The sequence below is a fragment of the Pygocentrus nattereri genome, chromosome 21 (assembly GCF_015220715.1).
Source record: "Pygocentrus nattereri isolate fPygNat1 chromosome 21, fPygNat1.pri, whole genome shotgun sequence".
NCBI classification, from domain to species: domain Eukaryota; kingdom Metazoa; phylum Chordata; class Actinopteri; order Characiformes; family Serrasalmidae; genus Pygocentrus; species Pygocentrus nattereri.
The window spans coordinates 410001-434932 of record NC_051231.1 but is presented as its reverse complement, the minus strand read 5'-3'; the positions used below and the strand labels follow the sequence as shown (position 1 = coordinate 434932).

General features: G+C 44.2%; 1 protein-coding gene across 1 annotated transcript in view; it reads right to left on the bottom strand.

Moving 5' to 3' along the window:
• The window catches only part of arhgef10la (Rho guanine nucleotide exchange factor (GEF) 10-like a), a 263737-nt gene extending 240764 nt beyond the window's left edge, over window positions 1–22973 (bottom strand). Inside the window, exons 1-3 of the mRNA XM_017716475.2 lie at window positions 22772–22973; window positions 2967–3263; window positions 614–641 (exon numbers count right to left, since the gene is read on the bottom strand). Coding sequence (XP_017571964.1) covers window positions 614–641; window positions 2967–3258 — 320 coding nt within the window. The 5' untranslated portion in view covers window positions 3259–3263; window positions 22772–22973. The remainder of the gene's footprint in view (window positions 1–613; window positions 642–2966; window positions 3264–22771) is intronic.
• Window positions 22974–24932: the final 1959 nt, after the last annotated feature.

Below are 24932 nucleotides of genomic sequence, written 5' to 3'. Positions count from 1 at the left end.
CTCACTCTTGTGAACATTTTGCTAACACTGCTAATACGCTTCAAAGCTACAGTGCTTTATTTCTCCAGAGACTCCTGCAGTGCACCAGACTGAGCCTGCCAGCTGTTCCCAGAAGGCCCAAAACAATCATTACTGTTCATTAAAGACTGCACAGAGTGCAGAACACCCCACCGACAGATCAGCGGGCATCCAGTATTAAAGTCTGGCAGTGAGCGGAAACTGACAGGGGGTGTGGTCTCCTACAAGTAGGTGTGGTCATCATAACATGGACTGCTAAAGGGGAATTATATAAGTTTCCACAAAGTTTAAAGTTAAAATTCAGAGGCGTGTGATGAGAAACGTATGGATTCAGAGCGGTTCACTGTGCTGGTGATGGGAACCAGATGCCTGCAACATTTAAAGGGGAACTTCACAGATGTTTATGAACATGCATACACATGTATATATATACACAAGTGAACACTGGAAGTTGAAGGTGATCAATTCACTTAATTTGAAGCTTTTTTAAGGGACAACAAAACATTTGCAATGACACAAAGCACTTAAAAAAGCACCCCTCACTTCCAGTGCTGCTATTTTAAATAAAAATCAGAGAAGTCAGCAGAACACTTACTGCGTTATGCTTTCTGAGGACGGCATGCCTGGGAAAAAGAAAAAGTGTTGATTTAAAATAATAATAATAACAATAACAATAAGAAGAAAAGAAGAAGAAATCAGAGAAGCAACTTAAAAATTCTTTATGACTAATTTTACAATCAAAATCACATCCTAAACATTGGAAATGAGATTCTTCTTCCCAAACACAGTAAAACACTTTTACAAGCCTCATGACTGACTCTGAGACATATTTATATAGGAGCAATGAACTATGGGATATTATTTGCACTCTTCCACAGTGAAAAAATTAGTGAATTAACTTCACACACTGGTGTGGAGCCCAGGCTCCAGTCCTCGTGGGCTAAAACACTGCAGACTTCAGCTCACTGCCTCATCAGCTGACTGAACTCAGAGTGTTAGACGAGGGTAAACGCTGATCTCTGCAGCATTTTGGCCCAGACGGCGCGCCAGGTCGACAGGCCTGGTGTAGACAAAGGCTGCAACTACTTCATGTTCCATTTAAACACACACTGGACTGCACTTTTGTTTTGTGCTACTGACATCATCCAAAAAATGAGGCACTTCAAACACTGCAATAATGCAGCATTACATTATATCAGTTTAATTACGTCATAAACACTTGGAACGAGGCCTTTTAACGATTCGCTTGTCACATTTTATTCTTTCCATTTGTTGTAAATTGAACATCATAAGGTTTGGTCAGCAGGGGGAGCCGTGCACTCACTGCTCAACCTCAGACTCCACCTACAAGCACAGTCAGTGGGTCACCACCATAGATTTCCGTGCCTGGATGCCGCCTTGCCTGCTGTTCTCTATCTGAGGTGGTGCGTCTGCGCGTCCGTCATGTTGGAGAGGTCAAGTGAACACATTCACTGGTACTGAGAGACGAAGAGTCTCAGGATTAAATCAGCCACACCTTCCTCACTACTCCACCCGTCTTCACCACGTCTGCTTGGTTCTAATCCTCAGACTCAGATTAATCCGGGCTGCGCGGATCTGCTCTCGGCAGCTTTTATTACTGTAATAACTGATGGTGATCATTAGCGTCCGGACCAGCAGGACAGTGTTCGGTCTGTACCGGACGATAAAAACCCAGTTTAGGGCGAGAAACACAAACACACATCAGCAAATCCACCAATGAGTGAATCACTTCTGATATTAATGCACAGAAAAATAAAATAAACACAGTAAGAAGGGCGAAGCTGAAGCTTCCTATTCGCCAGCTTCTCGGTCCAGCAGTTCCATTCTGGTGCCTGAAGCTGCCGTTTTTTGATGAAGAGGCCAATTTACACTTCATGATTTAAGGAACTCTTCATTGAAAAGCTTTTTGTTTTCCTCTCTAACTGTTCTTAACTATTCAATTACAGTCCGTTATCGATTTCACTAGAAAAGGCTTATTATAATACTCGTTTGCTGGATATGAACACACACTGGCAGTGGAACTGATCTAAGCGGTGCTCTTATTTACACACTGACGTTATGCAACAGGCTTTTCTTAGAGCTGCTGCAGCCTTGAGTCCACTAGATCCCACAACAATACACCCCTGTCCACTACAACTCCAGGAAAGGCTTTAATGAAATCCTGCTTGGCCTGTGTGTCACAGCCAGCAGCAACAGATACGGAACTCCTGCTAGAGCAGACTGCATGTGGCTCTGTGTGAAAACAATCCAATACAACACACACAGAAGAAATTATTCATATTCCCATTCATATACAAATTCAGCTTTTACAATTCAGTAAGATATTCAGAGCCCCTCAGTGTAAGTTAAATCGCCGGAATTTCACCCCAAACACTGCTGATCAGCCAACGTCCGAGCTGGTTAACAGGGAGTCTGGCCAATTCTCATTTCTCCCTTTATTTCAAAGGTACGTTCACATTTCCAAGTGGCCCACATGTGATTTTCTGCCCTAACGTGACTCAGATCTGATGTTTTCAGGCCTGTGTGGACACAAATCTGATTTTCACCCCAACCTGAATTGATTTGGGAACTGAGGCTTGTAATGTGAACGTAGCCCATGTGATTTGAATGATTTTGCCTTACAGCTGTGCAGAAGCACTTTTCTGGCACGTGGGGAATCCAAACCCTAACTAAACCAGGGGACCAGACGCCCAGCCAGCCCAAAAGACACTGGGCTGATGCAGTTTTATAGCAGGACTGATGCCAAGATTAGGCTCAGCCTATACATAACCCGAAGCAGTTGAGAAAGACATGACCATGTAGGGATAAAGAAGAACAGACAGAAGAATGTTTTAAATATAGTCACAGTCCGGACACACAGTACTGAATATAATGACATGTCACACAACACTACACACATTACAGAGCAGCACAATTATTCAACACACCTGTACTCTGGACGCAGGTTTCTACCATCACAGCAGGATCCTCTGCACCAGCAGTGGGCGCTCTCGCTGTATCCAAACATGAGTTTGAATCATTTTTAACAGTCATATCTGTGACTGAAGTTCGTCTTTCTGTCTCCTGGATTAAGTCTGATGTCTCTGATGCTGCCGATCTGTTCAGTGCAGCTCCTTCTTTCTTACTGCCCTCAAACTCAAGCTTCTCTCCCCGTTCTTCCTCCTCCTCCTCATCCTCCTTCACCTCTCTCGGTTTCTGAGGGGACAGAGCTGTGGACATAGGCTCTGGACAGCAAACAGAAAGAGAAAGTAAGTCAATGACAGTTTATCCTACTGCATCAGTATCTCCATTTCTGATTTCCAGGTATTGTAATCAGTTTTCCTGTCACATCTGCCAATAGGCTACAAAGTTGTGGGGGGGGTATTGGCCATAGGTCATTGGACAAAGTTAAGGGGGGGGGGGTGGGGGGGGCAACACCCTACCAGTCCCAGTCCAAGGGCCAAGCTGGATAAAGCCACTGTAGTGAAGCTGCTATAGTGAAACTTTAACATGCAGCATCGGTATGGCAACCACAACTGTGTGTGTTTTCCACATGTTCGTGTTTCTCGCATGGGCTCCTTCCTCGTCATGCAGGGTTGAAAGATTTGCGGTTTTCCTAAGAAATCCGGCTCGTTTGTAACTGCAGTGCAGGTGGAAATCATTTAGTCATTGCGGTGCATTTTTGATTAGACTACTTTCTAAATGGACTGCGCCTGGAGAAAAAATGAATGTTATGAATCTTTTGAATTGATCCTAACATTGAATAGTTGGCAACCCAGGATATACAGGCGTTCATTCCGCATCGCTCTCGCCACACAGAGGTGTGATAGAAATTAAGCAGATCACCATTTTCCTGGTGTACGACCTGCTCATATTACGTGACGACAGTAGTGCAGTTTTTCACTTTATCACAAACGTGCATGAAAATTAAAACTAAGTCAATAATAATTTACGTACATGAACCCATTAAACCTGCTCTGTCATCAGATTAGAACAAGACATTCACTTCTAAAATTTAGAGACCAGCCTCCAGTCAAAACAGTAAAGTCACAGAAAAGGAAAGGGCAGGACAGGAAAGGAAGGAAATAAGGAAGGGAAGGAAAGGAAATATAGGAAAGGAAAGGGCAAAACACGACAGGACAAGTCAGGATGGGAAAGGACAGGAAAGGACATGACAGGAAGAAAAGGGAAGGGAAGGGAAGTAAGGACAGGGCAGGAAAGAAAAGGACAACAAAGTAAAGGGCACAACACAACAGGACAAGACAGGACGGGAAAGGACAGGAAAGGACAGGAAAGGGCAGGACAGGACAGGACAGGACAGGACAGGACAGGACAGGGCAGGACAGGAAAGGAAAGGGCAAAACACGACAGGACAAGTCAGGATGAGAAAGGACAGGAAAGGACATGACAGGAAGAAAAGGGAAGGGAAGTATGGACAGGGCAGGAAAGAAAAGGACAACAAAGTAAAGGGCACAACACAACAGGACAAGACAGGACGGGAAAGGACAGGAAAGGACAGGAAAGGGCAGGACAGGACAGGAAAGGAAAGGGCAGGACAGGACAGGAAAGGAAAGGGCAGGACATGACAGGACAAGTCAGGATGGGAAAGGACAGGAAAGGACATGACAGGAAGAAAAGGGAAGGGAAGTAAGGACAGGGCAGGAAAGAAAAGAACAACAAAGTAAAGGGCACAACACAACAGGACAAGACAGGACGGGAAAGGACAGGAAAGGACAGGAAAGGGCAGGACAGGACAGGACAGGACAGGACAGGACAGGACAGGAAAGGAAAGGGCAAAACACGACAGGACAAGTCAGGATGAGAAAGGACAGGAAAGGACATGACAGGAAGAAAAGGGAAGGGAAGTATGGACAGGGCAGGAAAGAAAAGGACAACAAAGGAAAGGGCACAACACAACAGGACAAGACAGGACGGGAAAGGACAGGAAAGGACAGGAAAGGGCAGGAAAGGGCAGGACAGGACAGGAAAGGAAAGGGCAGGACAGGACAGGAAAGGAAAGGAAAGGGCAGGACAGAAAAGGGCACAACACGACAGGACAAGACAGGATGGGAAAGGATATGACAAGAAGGAAATGGAAGGGAATGAAAGGAAAGGAAAGAGAAGGGAAATGAAAGGAAAGAAAAGGACATGACAGGAAGGAAAGGATAGGAAAGGGAAGGTAAGGGAAAGGACAGGAAAGGACGGGGAAGGGAAAAAAACAGGTTCTACTTTTGCTTCAGATCTGAAATAATCCATGTGCTTCTGTCCATCCTTTCACTCTATGGGTCTGAAAGGATGTGTGGCTGTCAAGCAGCTCTTAGAAAAGAAAACAGATAAAAAAGAAGAAAAATTGCTCTGGAAACTGGGCATCTGGGATGTACATTAAGATCACGGACAGATGAGTCCAATTATACTTATAATTAGGATTTCTTGGATCATAAGAGGGGATCATAAATGGGGATTTTAACCTAATGTTATAGACCTTATAGACCTTTTCTGCCATGCTAGTTTATGCATCTCATCATATTAACCAAACATCGTCATTCCATACCAATTTAATTAACTAAATAAACAAGATCTAATCAAAGTGTAGTGACCATCACCCATTACCCAACACCCATCACCCATCACTCATCGCCCATCGTCCATCACTCATCGTCCATCGTCCATCACCCATCACCCATCGCCCATCACCCATCACTCATCGCCCATCACTCATCGCCCATCACTCATCGCCCATCACTCATCGCCCATCATCCATCACCCATCATCCATCACCCATCATCCATCATCCATCACCCATCACCCAACACTCATCACCTATCGCCCATCGCAAATCACCCATCGCCCTTCTCTACAACGTCTTCTGAGTTTTGATTAGGTTGCTGTGCTCCAACAGGAAATGAAATAACAAGAAAACATATAATAATGTTTTTTATTAATTTGTAGTGTTTCAGTTAACCTCTTCAACTCCTCGAGACCACCGGTGGTCCCAAACCGCACTCGGTCATGTTCTCCATAACGTTCATACTCCATAAGCTCCATTCAGAAGCTGGGCGTCGTGTGAGGCTGTAGCTCTTCTCTCCAGTCTAATAGACGGTGACGTCATTTTAAACCCTTATAATAAAAGAAGCTGAACTCAGTTTGTTTTTCTAATGAAAGTCGACCCGTTTTTCCCCAAATCTGGGCTCTAAACTATAAACAGACGGCGTCTCTTCAGTGATCTGCTCTGGAAACATCACTTTTAGAGAACAACACAAAGAGCGGCGCAGATTTTTAGCTCTCAGCAGTAAATTGTGAGCATATAGTGATATGGAGATCATAAAACACATGTTCTGATCATTTGAGGAGCTTTTACAATAAATAAATAAATAAATAAATAAAATAAAAATCTTCATTTATTTCATGCAATTTCTGAATAATTTGCCTAACGATTTGGTCACGAAAATTCTGATTATCAATTCATTCTCTGGTCAATAGCTCTATTAACACTGAAAACAAATAAACAGAATTTATGTAAAAGTGCAAAACAACAACAACAACAACAACAACAACAACAACAACAACAACAACAACAACAACAATCATACAGTCATATGCCAAAAAACAAACAAACAATACAATATATGTTCATTAAAAATTGTATAAGTGTGTTGAGGAAATCAACAAAACATATAATATAGGCATATGCAGATGTTTGGGCACCCCAGTCTGATTATAACCCCAATTCTAAAAATGTTGGGACGCTGTGTAAAATATAAATAAATGTAAATAAAAGCAGAATGCAATAATTTGTAAATATAGTAGACCCATATATAACAGAACACGTATCAGATGTTGAAAGTGAGACATTTTACCATTTCCTGAAAAACATTAACTCGTTTAGAGCTTGACGGCAGCAGCGCATCTCAGAAAAGTTGGAACAGGAGCAGCAAAAGGCTGGAAAAGTAAGTGGTACTAATAAAAACAGCTGGAGGAGCAAATTTGGAACTAACTCACAGGACTGAGTATAAAAGAGCATTTTAGAGAGGCGGAGACTCTCAGAGACTCCCAGAAGCAAAGATGGGCAGAGGATCACCAACCTGAGAAAAACTGCGTCTAAAAATTGTGGAACAATTTTAGAAAAATGTTCAACATAAAAGTGTGAAGACTTTGGAAATCCCACCATCTACAGTACATAACATCATCAGAAGATTCAGAGAATCTGGAGAAATCCCCGTACGCAGTGGACCAGGCCGACGGTCAGTACTGGACACTCGTGATCTTCAGGCTCTCAGGCGGCGCTGCATTAAAAACAGGCCTGATTCTGAACTGAAATCACTGCATGAGCTCGAAACACTTCCAGAAATCAGTGTCTGTGAACACAGTTCACTCTACAATCCACAAACAGGTTAAAGCTGCATCAGGCAGAGAAGAAGCCAGATATAAACAGGAGCCAGAAACACTGCCACCTTCTCTGGGCCTGAACTCATTTAAAATGGACTGAGGCAGCATGGAAAACTGTTCTGTGGTCAGATGAACCAAAATTTGAAAGTCTTTTTAGAAATAATGGACACCGCGTCCTGCAGACTCAATAGGAGACAAAGCATCCAGCTTATTATCAGCACACAGTTCAAAAGCTTGTGTTTCTGATGGTCTGAGGCTGCATTAGTGCTCATGGCATGGGCAGCTCACACATCTGGAAAGGCTCCATCAATGCTGAACAGTATAAAGAAGTTTTAGAAGAATATATCACTGCTGTCGGAACAAAACCTCGTATCTCCAAAATGGTAACGTTACAGGAGAAGGAAAAACATATTTATTTTTAATGGAAGCCAATGGAACCAGACGTTTTCCCCAAGTAATTTTGGGCATTTCTTTTGGTACATTCATCATGAAATTCACATACAATATAAAGAACAGGTGTTTTTTTTTTTATTCAAATTATGTAAAAAAGTTTAAAAGCAACAATAATGGAGATGCGAGCTTTTGTTTCTGACAATAGTGACATGCTCCCATCCAGACATTGTCAATGTCTTTCAACATATGATGTGTGTTCTATGTTCCATTGTGAATAAAATGTGTCTAGGAGGTTTGCGAGTCATTGCATTATGTTTTTATTTACATTTATTTTACATTTTACACAGCGTCACAACTTTTTTGGAATTGGGGTTGTATGTAAGCGTTGTAGCTCCAGTGCCAAGGTAAAGTAAACAGCTACTAGCGCCGCTCTGTAGGCGACCCTGCCCGTCTGCAGGGACAGCAGAGGAGGGGAAAGTTCAGCTCCTCACTGCTGGGCTTTAGTTACATTTAGGGATCAGACGCCTTCAAAGAATTTTCCCGTTCCACCTTAAATGGTGCAGCAGTTACATTCTGGCGCTTCAGGCGTCACTACTGGACTATTTAAGGTGGAACGGGAGAGTTAGCGCCGTTAGTGGTTTTTTATGCTTGTTATGAAGAAAAACAACCAAAAAACGCCGAAACATTAACCGAATATAATATGATGGTTATCGTAATTTATAACAGAGAAAATTCTTTGTTCTCTTGTTCTCCGTCTTACTGGTTTTTCTGTGGAGTCTCTGAAAAACCTCAGTTTGGAGGGTCATGCAGCCCCAAAACTTTGCCCTGCCCCTCTATCTCAACAAGAATCGGGACACTATACCCCTAAACAAGAACACACAAAACAAAGGGCTGAGGGCTCAGTGGTAGGGGCGAGGGGTCAAATGGGACGAGGCCCAAGAGTCATGGGAATGAAGTATTTCCTTTAGAGCAGAGATTAGATAGGAGCACATGTACTTCCCATTTGCTGCGTTCTCCCATTCCTCCTCATCATTTCTACACCGCTGTCGAAGGACAAGAATCGCCTAACAAGGCCTGAGCTACAACACGTAGGAGGAAACATCTCAGGCAGCTCCCTCTCAAAGCATCTGCTTTATGTTTTGATTAACTCACAACGGTTTCTTCTGCTGGAACATTCCTGGCCGCAGTAGCTCTTTTCTCACTCTCTCCGGGGAGATGACATCACATCCCACACGAGGCGCAAAGTAGGGGGCAATATAACAACCGCAGTTCACAGCCTACGACTCAACAATAGGAGAATAGTTCCTATATGGATCATATGAGGATTTTTCTTCCCTCACTTTATCCTCACACTGTCGTGTGCAAAACTTTGGGCACCCCTGGTCGAACTGAATCAATCACATAATCTCTGAGGCTCGTTTTAATACACAACTGTGTTATTTTAACAATTATACCTCCGTGAGCCTCAATTTAGCAATATTGGTTTTTAAATCAATCATATAGAATTCCACTCACCATAGAAGAGCTCGTCCCCTCAGTCGTGCGTGAAGGCTGAGGCCATATTTTGAGGTAAAGAACATATTTCTGCAATTTTAGCTGCAATAATCTCTCAGTTCTCAGAGATCTTCTCATTCAGCTCATGACCTCATATGAAGCTTCTAGCTGACGTCACTGGTGTGACTTTATTCTGAGGTCACGGTGAAAAAATAGAAACACAAATGGATTAAATTCCATATTTTAGTGGACGTTCCCTGATGGACAGCGTGTGATTTGATGTTCTGTAAAACGCACTGATCATTAAAAACGTCTCTGGTGTTTCCTTCATTACGTGACTCCTATGGAGAGACAGAAAGTGGACGTTTCTGTAGAGCGACCTAATTGCAAGGTGTGGAGGAACATTATGTAACACTGCTTTCCACCATTTGAAAAAGTCTTACATAGTGCTGCTACTGTGGTGAACTCTCCCTTTAACAGAGCAACACTAGCTATCCGACATGCATCCATAGTTTCTGAAGGGATTTCCCTCCAAGCGAACCCTCCGATTTGTTGCTGGACCAAAACGGACTCTCTCTGTTGAGACTTGCAGGCAGAATTAGCTACAATCTACAATTCGCGCTTCAGCCGGTGACGCAACAGGCCTGCTCCTCATATCTTCCATCAGTAGGCCTCTTTATGTGCGTCTGCCTTGCCAAGACCACTGAAGCACAGTCCCATAACCCACCCAGCGGACTGCAAACACACTCTCTCCCACCAGCCCACTGCATGCGCTGCCACACACAATGGGGCTCTTGTGGCAGAAACCTTGGGACAAGCTCCCAAAGCATTGTTTCAGCATTCGTCACTGAGAACGCCGGGCTATTCATTAGATCACAGGGTAGAAGGTCAACGTCATCGACTATGCGATGTGGGGTTGTAGTTAAAATGGAGCATCTGTGTTTGAGCTGCGTTCCAACGTCCAGGCTGCAGCCGAGGTAGTGGGGGTCCTCGGTAGGACCGTCCTATGAAGACTCCTCTTTACTGGCAGTCCTAATGAGGCTGCATGACGCCAAACTAGGGAGGGAACCGGTGAGAGACCATGGAGCCGCTGCTTTGAGTTTGCTGCTTTTTCTTTTCTTCACTGAAATGGAGGAGATGATCTAATGCAGTCCGATAAACTACAGACACACAAATACGTCTAATTATACTACAGTTAGTTCCGGCCACGCAAGCTGATTGGTTAATAAGCGTTCTAACATTTTCACTTCTTACTCTGCCACAAACAGAAAACGGACACTGTTAAGACCACATCTGACCGACAGCCGATTTGGTCCGACTCTGAAGACGAGACGACACTAAATTCCCAAACTGTCGTCACCACTGAGCAGCTTTTCAGTCGGCAGCTGTGACAGAAGAACAGCTGAACAACCTGGAATCAGCCAGAAATGAACCCAACACCATTTGCCAAACTAAACGGGCTGTAAGAAGCTTCACAGACCGGCTGGAACAAAACAACATTAATACTGATCTGGACAAACTGACCACACTCACATTTTGATTTTGATCAATGTTCGGACAGGGAACAAAAGGCTGGGAAAGGTGTGTGATGCTAAAAAACACCTGGTGGTTGATTGGCAGCAGGTCAGTAACATGACTGGGTATAAAGAGCATCTCAGAGAGGCGGAGTCAGAAGTGAAGATGAGGAGGGGTCACCACTCTGTGAAAGACTGGACCATCAAATAGAGCAACAAATCAAGAAGAACGTTCCTCAACATAAAACAGCAAAGAGCTTCTGCTTTCCATCGTCTACGGTGCAGAACATCATTAAAGACTCAGAGAATCTGGAGGAATCTTTTTTCAGGGAAGGCCTTGATCATTTCAGCAGGACGATGTTAAACCACGTTCTGCAGAACTTTTCTTTGTTGTAATTTCAACAAATCAAACTTCAAATTTTCCCATACGCAGCATCAGATTTTCAACATGGTGTCAGACTTTTGGACCCTGCTGTATATTTAAGTTGACAGTAAAATTACGTATTTAATTTGCTTATTTAAAAATAATCTTTCTAATAGCGCAAAACACTGAACAAATCTGGCTGAAAGGAACAAAAGCCAACGTGATTATGGTGAAACTGCATTGCATTAGCGAACCATTAAAGCTGAATCGGATCGGTCACAGCTTCCAGCGAGACTCTGTAATATGATTTGTGGTTTCTGAGGGGGGAAAACATCCAGCCTCTAAATACATTGAGAAAATTAGCATGAAGTGCCTTCACAGTGGGCTTAGGGGTCTGCGGAGGGCCTCTCGACTGCATTACAGTTCACAGTAATTGCTTTGTGAGATGTTTTTCCAGTGAAGCTGCATCAGGGAGCTCCTTCCGCGATACGGAAATCATAAAGACACGCAGTCCTCAATCATAAAGCCACGAGGGCCGACACAAGACACAGGCAGCAGGACAAACTCAGAGAACGGCATCATGGACGCTTCAATGGACAATAGTAAAGCAGAACAGCTGGTGTGTAGCGGATAAACAACACAGGAATGTTTGTAGGAGGTCAGCTGTGGATGTGGAGACCCACTGACTGGGAATTCCTTATGTTTTGCTTTGGGGCTACTGGATTGATCATGGATGAGAAAATTTGGCTTTGGAAATTTTCTAATAACTGAACTTTTTCAGACCATAAAAAACAGAAAAAGGTTTGTTAGCATAAAGCAAAGTATTTGCTAATCCTTTACGACTGTATTCAACACAGATTCATGTTCATAAAACAAAAGAAAGAAAGAAACGAAGAAGGAATAAAATCATTTTCTTTGCCAAACTACTTTTTTGGTCACAGTGGTGGTGACAGGACCCAGATATTGAAACATGCAAGGCCTCTAATGCCTTGAGGATGAGACGTCATAATGCACTGAGTGCGTTTACATGCACTTAATAATCTGATCACTATTCACAGTAATCAGATAACGGGGAAACTCCAGGTCTACAGGAGTCATACAGTAATCAGATAACGGGGAAACTCCAGGTCTACAGGAGTCATACAGTAATCAGATAACGGGGAAACTCCAGGTCTACAGGAGTCAGACAGTAATCAGATAACGGGGAAACTCCAGGTCTACAGGAGTCAGACAGTAATCAGATAACGGGGAAACTCCAGGTCTACAGGAGTCAGACAGTAATCAGATAACGGGGAAACTCCAGGTCTACAGGAGTCAGACAGTAATCAGATAATGGGGAAACTCCAGGTCTACAGGAGTCAGACAGTAATCAGATAATGGGGAAACTCCAGGTCTACAGGAGTCAGACAGTAATCAGATAATGGGGAAACTCCAGGTCTACAGGAGTCAGACAGTAATCAGATAATGGGGAAACTCCAGGTCTACAGGAGTCAGACAGTAATCAGATAATGGGGAAACTCCAGGTCTACAGGAGTCAGACAGTAATCAGATAATGGAGAAACTCCAGGTCTACATGAGTCAGACAGTAATCAGATAATGGGGAAACTCCAGGTCTACAGGAGTCAGACAGTAATCAGATAATGGAGAAACTCCAGGTCTACATGAGTCAGACAGTAATCAGATAATGGGGAAACTCCGGGTCTACAGGAGTCAGACAGTAATCAGATAATGGGGAAACTCCAGGTCTACAGGAGTCAGACAGTAATCAGATAATGGGGAAACTCCAGGTCTACATGAGTCAGACAGTAATCAGATAATGGGGAAACTCCGGGTCTACATGAGTCAGACAGTAATCAGATAACGGGGAAACTCCAGGTCTACAGGAGTCAGACAGTAATCAGATAATGGGGAAACTCCAGGTCTACAGGAGTCAGACAGTAATCAGATAATGGGGAAACTCCAGGTCTACAGGAGTCAGACAGTAATCAGATAACGGGGAAACTCCAGGTCTACAGGAGTCAGACAGTAATCAGATTTCTGCTTTACAACCAGCCGATAAACTCACAGAAGACGACGTGACGTAAACGTAAAACTCAAACTTCATACCGCAGCTTTTTTAAAAACACTGCACCGCTTTACCTGAAAATATGAACAAACATCATCAGAACAGAGATCTTCAGATCTGGACCTTTAATCCAGTCTCCAGTGCCTAGGTGAGCATCAACTTCATTTGCAGTTCAATTACCTACTAGTGTTTATGAAATACAGCACTGGAAACCGGACTCAAGGTCCAGATCTGAAGATCTCTGATCTAGAAGATGAATATTTAAATCCTTCATTTTCAGTCTTACTGGAAATATTTTGCTGCGTCTCGTGGCGACGCTGCTCGTTTGTACGATCGACAAACATTACTGGACATTGGAAAACAGTAACTTAACATTCAACCTGCTGACGACCCCACGCTGCCAATTTACTGGACTGCACTGCAGTTCACCAGCACCTTTCTGTCTCTATACCTGAAACACTGAATATCTGACTGTGCACTAACTGTCTATACGTCCAGTGCACCTGTAACACCTGCCTACACACATCTCGTCTACGTTCAACACCTGAACCTACTGACCGCTCATTCTGTCTGTCCTTTACCGTCTTTAGTCTTTTACTGTTTACTATGCATCTTTTATTACTGCACTGGAAAAGTCGCCCCATAGTGTTTCTTTATACTGCACTACCCTGTATTGCATAATGACAATGAAGTTGAATTGAATTTAATTGAATTATTTCCGGTACCACCATCTGTTTTCGCAGGTCTTAGATAACCCTAACCTGTTGGTAACTAGCAAAGATACTTTCTCTAGACAGACAAAGCACTTCTTATAAGAGCGTCTGCTAAAAGCTGTAAATGTAAATGTAGATTCCTCAAGTACGCTGCCTACTGAGGCGCCTCAGTTCCGCCAAATATTAAGAGAGCATCAGACGTTTCCTCCTTTTGAAAGGTTTTTTGAAAGGTTCCCACTTTTGAAAAGTTAGATGGTCCCAAATTTACCCGTCCTGTAACTACAGTGTACTGACATAAGGAAGGGCAGTGGAATGTGATGCGGAAATGTCCCAGGGTATTTCTTGAGATAACAGGAGAAAGCAAGCAATGCAGAGAGATACAGACGCTTGGGAACAGCCCTGTTAAACAAACAGCATTTATACACATGTAAACACCAGCCTCAGGACCGGTCACTGCTTTACAAAGCCCAAGTAACAAACAGTGATCAGCCAGAACATCAGGACCACCTCCTCGTTTCTACTGTCCACTTTATCAGCTCCACTGACCGTATAGCTGCTCTCTGTAGTTCTACAGTTACAGACTGTAGTCCATCTGTTTCTCTGATACTCTGTTACCCTGTTCTTCAGTGGTCAGGACCCCCATGGACCCTCACAGAGCAGGTACTGTTTGGGTGGTGGGTCATTCTCAGCACTGCAGTAACACTGACGTGGTGGTGGTGTGTTAGTGTGTGTTGTGCTGGTCTGAGTGGATCAGACACAGCAGTGCTGCTGGAGCTTTTAAACACCTCAGTGTCACTGCTGGACTGAGAATAGTCCACCAACCAAAAATATCCTGTGGGCAGCGTCCTGTGGGCAGCGTCCTGTGGGCAGCGTCCTGTGGGCAGCGTCCTGTGGGCAGCGTCCTGTGACCACTGATGAAGGACTAGAGGACGACCAACACAAACTGTGCAGCAGCAGATGAGCTGTCGTCTCTGACTTTACATCTACAAGGTGGACCGACAAAGCAATAGAGTGGACAGTGAGTGGACACAGTGTTTAAAAACTCTGTGTCTGATCCACACGTATCAGTACAACACACACTAACACACCACCACCACGTCAGTGTTACTGCAGTGCTGAGAATGACCCACCACCCAAACAGTACCTGCTCTGTGAGGGTCCATGGGGGTCCTGACCACTGAAGAACAGGGTAACAGAGTATCAGAGATACAGATGGACTACAGTCTGTAACTGTAGAACTACAGAGTGGAGCTGATAAAGTGGACAGTGAGCGCAGAAACAAGGAGGTGGTCAGAATGTTATGGCTGACCGGTGTAGAGGCGAGAAAGATTCAGGAGTCAGTGTGAACAGCGATTTATGCAGCCAAGCACGCTGTGCTGTCTCAGCGCTGACTCTGCCACCACCTTGGCAGCTCAGACATGCACAGATGTTTTATTGATGGACAGAAGTTCTCCTTCAGCTACAAACAGCCATCAGCACTGAAACCCTGCGTTTGATGTTCACAAACACCTTCAAATCCCAGGCTTATTACGTACGTACGCCTATTTTTCAGTAACTGCAGGGATGTTACTGCAAACCAATTGAGCTATACTCTTAAAAAAAATCATGGTTCTTCAAAGGTTCTTTAGTAATGGTTCTAAATAGAACTATGAACACTCAAAGACCCGTAGCTACAAAACGGCAAAGAGAGAGATTTAAGACGGACTTCGATAATCTGGAGACGAACGGACTGATTAGTGTTTATAGTCACTCCAGCTGGTTCCCTGATACGTTTAATCTGCAGAGAGAAACAAACACTAAAGTCCTAAAGCTGACGTCCCTTCTCATTCGCCGAACCGAAGACTACAGAAAAGAAAAATTAAGGTTTTTAGCAGGGATTTGAAGGAAGCCAGAAAAGAACAATTACAAAGAGTGGAAGGTAGAGAATTCCCGAGTTTGGGAGCAGCAGCACTGAAAGATCTGCCACCCATAGTAGAAAGTCTAGTTGAGGGAACTGTGAGGAGCCCAGAATTAGAATATTGGAGAGCACGAGGGACGATATAAAGAAACAAGAACAGAAATGAATGTCGGAAGATTTTACAAGATATTATTCCACTTTTACGGAAAAGTTTCCTGCCGGAGATGTGAGAAAAGCATACACCTCAGCTAAAGCTTAAAGTAACCACCTGGGATAGCACAGCAATGGACTAGCAGCACCTTAGAAACCACATGGGATGGCATGGCAACACCTTAGTAACACTTTGGTGACCACCTAGAACACCAACGCAAAGGCCTAGCAACGCCTTAGCATAGCAACCAGCTGGAAACCATAGCAGAAGCCTATTAACACCCTAACATTCACCTATCAAGCACCAAGCAATGTCCCAACAACATGTCGGAACAAAACCTCATATGTCCAAAATGATAACTTCACAGGAGAAAAAAGAAACATACTTCACTTTTAATGGAAGTCAATGGAACCCGACATTCTCACAAGTCATTTTGGGCCATTTCTCCTGGTCCATTCATCATGAAACTTACATACAATGTAAAGGGTCACATGTATTTAGATACAAGGTTTTCTTCAGCGATATGTGGGAATGCCATAGCAACCTCGCGGGAACACCATATGACTTCCGCTGACAGGACAAAATGGCTCTTCTTAACATTTGGGTTGTGACCCCAGGTTTAGCCTTTAGCACACAAACCCCCGATCAGAGAACCGACCCTAAGAGGTTAATATCGAGAACACGTTCTTGGCGTGCAGTGATCTTCCTGACTCCAAACACAAAGCACTGCACACGTGAGTGCAGCTCTATAACGACCACAACAGAAGCCCGCGGTCCCATGCGGTCCCATGCAGGCCCTTCAGAAGAGGCTATTCATCTCAGCGTCTTTTGTTTGAGTGCTATTATCCTCGTCTGTAGCCCACAGGGGTTAGAAACCCACGCATGCGAGACACCAGACGTCCACAAAGAACACTCAGAGTGCAGATAAACCTGTTTGCTAATCGTGAGAGACCTTTGAACTAAATGGCCTGAAACGCATGGCAGAGCTAAAAGCCGCAGCGTGAAGCTGGAGTTTTGCCGCATTACAGTCCATTTTTATAGATAAGTGTGTCACAGAGTGTCAGACACCACCTGACGTCCACGGGAGGGTCACTCTCTCGCGCTCCCTTTAAAGGGTGGACGGTGTATCTCACACTGCTTTGTTTCAGATGGAAACTCCACCAATTTTTCAATAGTTGTGCAAAACTAAAGCACTAAGATGGAAGTGATTCGGAGTGAAAAGCCCTTGTTCACAGTGGAGGTGACAGGAACCAGATGTCTGATGTCTGTAGTTTAATGTCTCTAATATGATGGACCAAACCTGTCAAAAAGAAAAATAAATAAAAATAAATAATAAATAATTAATCAATAAATAAAAATAACTAAATAAGGTCTATATTCCTTTTTTAAATGTAATTATACACACTTCCTTTTTCTGCAGTTACATATTTCAGATTTTTTAAAATTAAATTGATTAATTTTCATTTATTTTTCTGTATCTAGATTTTTGGATTAGACTAAGTGACACGTATTAGTCCCACTGTGACATCATTGATTGACAGTCCGTTTTATTGACATAGGGACAAGGAAATACAGAAATACATAAATAGATAAATAAGTAAAATAAGAAATGTATAGTTATGGAAATAAATAAATACATAACAAATGAAAAAATGAATAAAGAAGCATAAATAGCAAAATAAATAAATATAAAAATTGGTGAGGAGGGGAATTTGTAAACAGACATGAGCAAATGCAGACATAGAAATTAAAGTATTAATAAATAAGATCATAAATAAAATGATGACTGTAGATGTCTTTATTTTTAGATGTATCATCATTCTTTGCCATTCTGATTCATTTAGTGAGTCGTTTATTTATTTGATTCATTTGGGCAGATCTGGTCCTGCGTGCTCTAAAAGCTGAGCACGGCGTTTATTCGGCCTGATGGCTGAGATGTTGTTTCATCTTCATTTTGAGAGACAGTCTTGGCTTAAAACATCACTTTTAAAATGCAGTCATGATGGACAGGTGCATGCAGGGCAGCAGAGGGCAAACCAGTACCTGAAGAAAGCTATGCTTTTCACACTGACCACTGCACTCTATGCTCAACATTCCATTTAGAACCTCAGACTTGTGTCGGTTCTCTGGTGGCTCTGGACAGTAAATAAAATGTTTGTATCTGTGTTGTTGATGGTGTGACCCCTGGTTCCTATCACCACCACTGTAAAGACACTTCACATCAAAGAATGAATCTCAATGGCTTTGTTTACATCCCAAAGATTGGCTTATGTCAAAGGGCAGGTTCTGTAGCAAGTGGCCGACCTGCTTGTGACCTATTTAAGGCCTAAAGCAGCAAGTCAGCTAAAGAGCCTTTCAAAAAGTCTGTTCACTAAGAGGTGAACTGACCCCACCCTACACCTAAAGCTGAGACGGTCAAATATCCAGTGTCACATCTAACAGGAGGCCCCTCTGACCTCAGCCAGGCCTTTACAATCCCTCTCTGACCGTTAGGCGCTGACTCATGGGCACGTTTCTGCATCTAAATCCACAGTTAGCTACTGCAGGACATTCGATCAGATCAGTGACGGCTCAGCCAGCTGCAGACAATCAGCCAAGTTTGTTTTTCTGCGCCGCTGCTTGAGCCACACAAGGCTAATGCAGCTAAAACGAATAAAAGTATTAAAAAGCATGAAAACAATCATCAAAGCATGTTGCATGGCTAAATCAGCAGCAGGTAGTGCTGGGCAATACGATCTCAAATCAATATCACGATTCACTGATCATTTCCCTCGACTGAGATTAATGTGCACTTATGTTGTTTCTGTGTTTGCTTGTTTTTTTGCCGCCGACAGGGTGTGTACTGTAAATATGCTCATTCATTAAAACAGTAATATTTTAAAATAAATAAAGGAAACAGATTTTTATTATTATTCACGGTTATTTATTGAATTTTCTGAGGTCATCAGTGACAGTAAGAAGACTGATTGGGTCCTGGGCGCCTAAAAACACGTCGTTTTGAAACTAAACTGGCGGTTAACTTTATTTTAGCAAAGCTCATGATTCTGTAATTCTGTCAGTGCTGTTACTTTACCTGTATCACTCAGTATAACAGACTTTTACACTGAATTACATGTCAGAATTCCCTACACGCCACCGCAGCGGGACACTGACCCCGGCCTCGGCTGAATACATTCGGAGTAAAGCTCTTGCTTAAACACAGAAACATCCACCAGCGCCTACAGCCGCCGAGCCTCGCTCTCATCCAGGAGCGCTCCAGTGATACAGCTGCCTCTCATTGGCCAGCGAAAGCCGGTGGGGTGATGACTGTGTTTGGGGGGGCGGGGGGGCCACATGCTGACAGGCTGCGGTTGTAGTGGAGCTTTCCCTCAAACACTCACAGACTGCTAATGACACGGGGGGATTTTAGAGGGTAAAACAAGGAGAAATGGAACAGCCCCTGTTTTCTAAAGTGGTCTAAACACAGGGAGACCGAGGAAAGTCGGTGAAAGGGGAAAGGGGGCGTGACCCGAGACCCAGATTAGAGGGCGGCAGCGCTCTTCTGCATGCTGATGTATTTACAATGCGAGTTCAGAGTTTAGAGGAATTGAGGAGAGGGTGGCCTGGTTCACACGTTCTGCCTATCTTTGTGGTTCTCAGTGCTCTACAGCGTCAGACTCAGGCATGCCGATGATAATCGGTGGGCTACAAGCTTCTACTACACTTTGTGCCTCAGCCTGGTCCTGGAGCATCCTCGCATATTTTGGAGTTTTCCTCCTCTGATGCACCCACTTCAGCTCAGGAAGGGGCTTGTAATTAGGTGATGGGGTTAGTTGGATCAGGTGTGATCAGAAGGTTCCTTAAAGGGGAACTCCAACAGTTTTTTAAAATTCTATAACCTTATTTCCAAATAAGTTGGGACGGTGCAAAAAAAGCTAAGATATCACAACTTAAGACAATTTATACAAAACCGGCATCTGCATGCTTTAATGGTTCTTCGCCTGGTGAAATGGTTCTTCAGATTGGAGAAAAGTATGTTGTGTATGCTTGAAACAACAACAAAGAACATTATGGTGCTGTATAGAACCCTTTTCACAAATGTGCCACATAGAACCATATACAACACGATGTCCGGAAATTTAAAGAACCATTTCATCATGCAGAGAACTTTTTAAGCATGACAGTGAGTCGTTGAGTGTTCATGGTTCTATACAGAACCATTATCTTTACTAAAGAACCCTGAAGAACCATCTTTTGTAAGTGTGTACTTTAGAAACATTGTTTTAAGTTCTAAGAGGGGAAATGGAACATAAGAGTTTATGAACTGCCTGTAAATATAGTTTAGTTGGACCAATCAGAGGCAACCAAACCTCCATGTGTTGTGACATCACAACCACAGCTCACTGGCAGTTTGGCACTGTGTTCAGGCGTCGAGCCTCAGGCCAGAGAAGGTGGACGTTCTGGTCTTCATGGCCAAAATAAAACAGGCCTGGATCTTAATTTATAAAGCCACAGTTGAAATTGTAGCTGAATGTTAGTAGAAAAATCACGATTAGATATTTTAACCAAATCGCTCAGGTCTAGTTGAAGGCAGCAGGAACAACATTTACTCAGAGAATCAATGAAATGCACAACTAAAATCTAAGAAGTGTTTAGGCAGCTTCAGAAACCTCTTGGGGAAGGATGTTCTCTGCTCCAGTGACAAAAAATGGAAATCTTTGGCAATAATTCAGCTCGTCATGTTTGGAGAAAGGAGGGTTGTGTGGATGGTCCCAAGAACACCACAGCAACAGTGAAGTATGAGGGTGGGAGCTCCATGATAAGAGGCTGCTTCACTGCAGACACTACTGGAGTATTCTGCATCATCAAAGGAACCATGAATGAGTTTAATCTCATTGGCTACGAAACTAAACTGGAAATTTGAGAAAAACGCTCATGCCTCATCCATTTCCTCTTTTCAGGTTTTTCTTGCGCTGAGTTTTCTAATATAAATTGACCTTCCCGAGTTCTGACGTATCGGACTCTGAAGGCCTCGCTCTGATAGTCCAACCACTGAGCGTGTTGGAGCAAGGAGAACACCAAAATGTAGTCGCTGCTGGACCGAAGCTCCGAAACGGTGACTTTTCAGGAGGTTAAATGTAAAAACATTCTCAACTTTTAATCCAAATAATTTTGGACCATGCATAATTAAACATCCACAAAAACTAGACAGCTGCTGAGCTCAAATGATGAGAATAAAAACTGAAAAAAGGTTGTGAACCAATAACCAGGCTGGAACCCTGGAACTGCTCAAAAACCAAACTTCCACAAGTCACCCCACATTTCCAACGGTCATCCCCACCACTCAAGGGCTCCCTCTCTTCACTCTCCAGGCGAGGAAAGCACACGGATTTGAACTGAATATGCTTCACTGCCCTTAGACGCAAACCCACTCGCAGTACTTCATAACCGCTAATGAACTAGATGATCACACACTCCAGAGCAACATCACAGCCCACGAAAACCACAACATCCAGCACAGGGCAGCCTCCTGGCCTCTGCTCGCCCCACCCACCTCGACTTCGTCCAAGAAACCCCTTTTCACAGTGCCCCTGGCTTTTGTTGAGAGGAGGCCAAGCAGAGAGAGCAAGACTCGAGGGACAGACGGTGAGTGTGAGCGAGGCCAATAAGCAGCAGTGCACACTGTGTGGGTTGTGTGGACCGTATAGCGGTTACGCCGTGATTATACTGAGGTTGCCATATGGGCTGGAATTAAAAAGGCCGGCCTGATTAACTGATTAAATATCCAACACAAACTCATCTGGGATGCCCTGATGTTCGTCCAGGATGGTTTAGAGGCTTTCCGCCTTCACTGTACGTCCAAAAACATCCAGGCGCCCCTTCTAGTGAATTAAGCTAATCCACTGCAGAGGAGCTCCAGAGGGAATGAGCCTGGAAACAGTGGAATTCTGTTCTCTGGAGTGATGGAGCTCCATCCAATACCTTTGGGAAGAGCTGGAGAGATCCAGAACTGACCATCCAACATCAGTACCTGACCTCACTAACGCTCAATCAAATCCTCACAGCTATGTATACAGAACCATGAACACCCAAAGGCCCATTTGCATGCTTACATGGTGAAATTGTTCCTCAGATTGAAGGAGAACGTGTTGTGTATGGTTCTGTACGGCACCAAAAGGGGTTCTGCTGTTGTTACAATGTCAAGCTTGTAACCATAGAAGAACATTTTGGTACTAGATAGAAACCTTTTCACAAACCATATACAACACAACATCTGAACATTTAAAGAACCATTTCGCCATGCATGCAAGTGAGTGTTTGAGGTTCTACGTAGAACCGTCATCTTTACTAGAGAACCCTTGAAGGCACGCAGTGTTGCGTGTACATCAGCAGAAACGGTTTAAGAGGGGAAACTGGACCTAAGAGTTTGCAGATGAGCTAGAACTGACCACCCGGCATGAGTACCTGACCTCACTAATGCTCAATCAGATCCTCACAGCAATGTTCCAACAACTAGTATAAACCCCTGATGGTTCTTCAAGGTTTCTTGACCAAAGGCAACTGTTCTATTTCTATATAGAACCGTTTCCTGCTTAAACCAATGTCTGATTGAGTTGTACATCTGTATAGAACCTTTCTGAAAATGGTTCTACACAGCACCAGAGAGGGTTCTGCTGTTAGGATGCCAAGCTGCTGAAGAACCCCTGGAGAACCGCCTCTCTAAGCGACATCAATACCGCACAGCTAACATCGCGGTAACAGGCGAGCCGTGTTTTCGCCCAGCCCCAGCCGCTCACCTCCTGATCCCGAGCAGACGGACTTCCACAGGAAAGCTTCAGCGCTCCCGAGGGAATTCCATCAACGACTTCCCGTAGACTTCCTGCCCATCCTGGTGCTCCTATGGCGGCGACAATCCGCGAGCTGTTTACTTTCCCACAGCCCGCGAGCTCTCGGCGGGCCCAGCACCGGCTGCTCCGCTCCTCCTCTTTCTTTCGGGGCTGAATGAGTCTCCGCCTCCTCCTCCTCCGCCTCCCCCTCCGCCTCCCCTGCTGCTTAACACCGACAGCGCCGCCGCGTAAAGACAGCCGTTTTCTGCTCGACCCTGTCGGCCAATGACGGAGCGCAGGGAAACTCTTTATCCAATCACGTTAGAGCTCGGGGGCGGGACCTCAAAGGTTAAGGGGGGGGGCATAGACGACGAGGGAGGTAGAGAGAAAGAGAGAGAGAGAGAGAGAGAGATACAAAGAGAGAGAGAAATACAAAGAGAGAGAGAGAGAGACAGAAAGAGAGAGAGAGAGGTGAGAGAGAGAGAGAGAGAGAGAGAGAGAGAGAGAGAGGGAGAGAGAGAGACATAGAAAGAGAGAGAGAGAGAGAGAGAGAGAGAGAGACAGAGAGAGAGAGAGACAGAGAGAGAGTGGGAGAGAGAGAGAGAGACATAGAAAGAGAGAGAGACAGAGAGAGAGAGAGAGAGAGACAGAGAGAGAGACAGAGAGAGAGACATAGAAAGAGAGAGAGACAGAGAGAGAGAGAGAGAGAGACAGAGAGAGAGACAGAGAGAGAGAGAGAGAGAGAGAGAGGGAGAGAGAGAGACATAGAAAGAGAGAGAGAGAGAGAGAGAGACAGAGAGAGAGAGAGACAGAGAGAGAGAGAGAGAGAGAGAGACAGAGAGAGAGTGGGAGAGAGAGAGAGAGACATAGAAAGAGAGAGAGAGAGAGAGAGAGAGAGAGACAGAGAGAGAGAGAGACAGAGAGAGAGAGAGAGAGAGAGACAGAGAGAGAGTGGGAGAGAGAGAGAGAGACATAGAAAGAGAGAGAGACAGAGAGAGAGAGAGACAGAGAGAGAGACAGAGAGAGAGACATAGAAAGAGAGAGAGACAGAGAGAGAGAGAGACAGAGAGAGAGACAGAGAGAGAGACAGAGAGAGAGAGAGAGAGAGAGAGAGAGACAGAGGGAGAGAGAGAGAGAGAGAGAGAGAGAGAGAGAGAGAGAGAGAGAGAGACAGAGAGAGAGAGAGAGAGAGAGAGACAGAGAGAGAGAGAGAGAGACAGAGAGAGATTGGCATGGCGACAGATTACAGCATCTCAAAGCTTTCCTGAGGGAGGGAATAAATAGAATTAGGCGACTAAAGGCCTTTACTGTTACCCCAAACTCCAGAGACTGTAATCTAGGGACGGTAATCACCTTGGCTAATGTATAGATATATAGATATAGATATATAGATATAGATATATAGATATAGATATATAGATATAGATATATACATTGTTCCCTCGCAAAATACATGCTTGTCAGACAGCGAGTAAACGTAGGACCGGAGGTGCCCAACATCCTGGCCTACATTAGAGCTCTTTAGCAGGGGTAACGCTGAAGGCTGCGTTCCCAGGTTGGCCAGTCTGCGCTGAGCTGATTCAGCTACTGTTCACTGCAGTGTCTGTAAAAGTAGCTCTGACTGGGTCTCGTCTCAGTTTGCGCTCGTTAACAGCAGAATCACGTGTGACTTTGAGAAGCGACTGTAAACCGTTTGCACTGTAACGCAAGACATTTGGGGGGAACTCAATGCCATTAACTTTTTATTTAACCACGGCCCCTTGGGGGTCTTTGTAGTGAAAGCATTAGCATTAGCTTATTCTGTTTCTCTGTGCATCGTAATCAGAGAAAAGCTATCAGAGCCGGTTCATGAGGAGCCTGGCCGCTTCCTATTTCCCCCGTTATATGAAAACCAGGCCTGCTGGACAGCAGAGGGCGCCCGCGAGCCAGTCCTCAGTGAATGGGAGTGAATGGAGCCCAATGGCTGAAAACGAAGAGTTTAAATAGTTTCTAATCACTCAGAACTTTCCTCTAGTTTAAGACAGCAGGAGGACGAGTTTCACTAAAACAGCAGAGAAGACTCACCTGTGCTTCCTTTATCCTACAGGAAACGGGGTTTTGGCAGCAGAGCGCTAACACTACTGCTACTGAG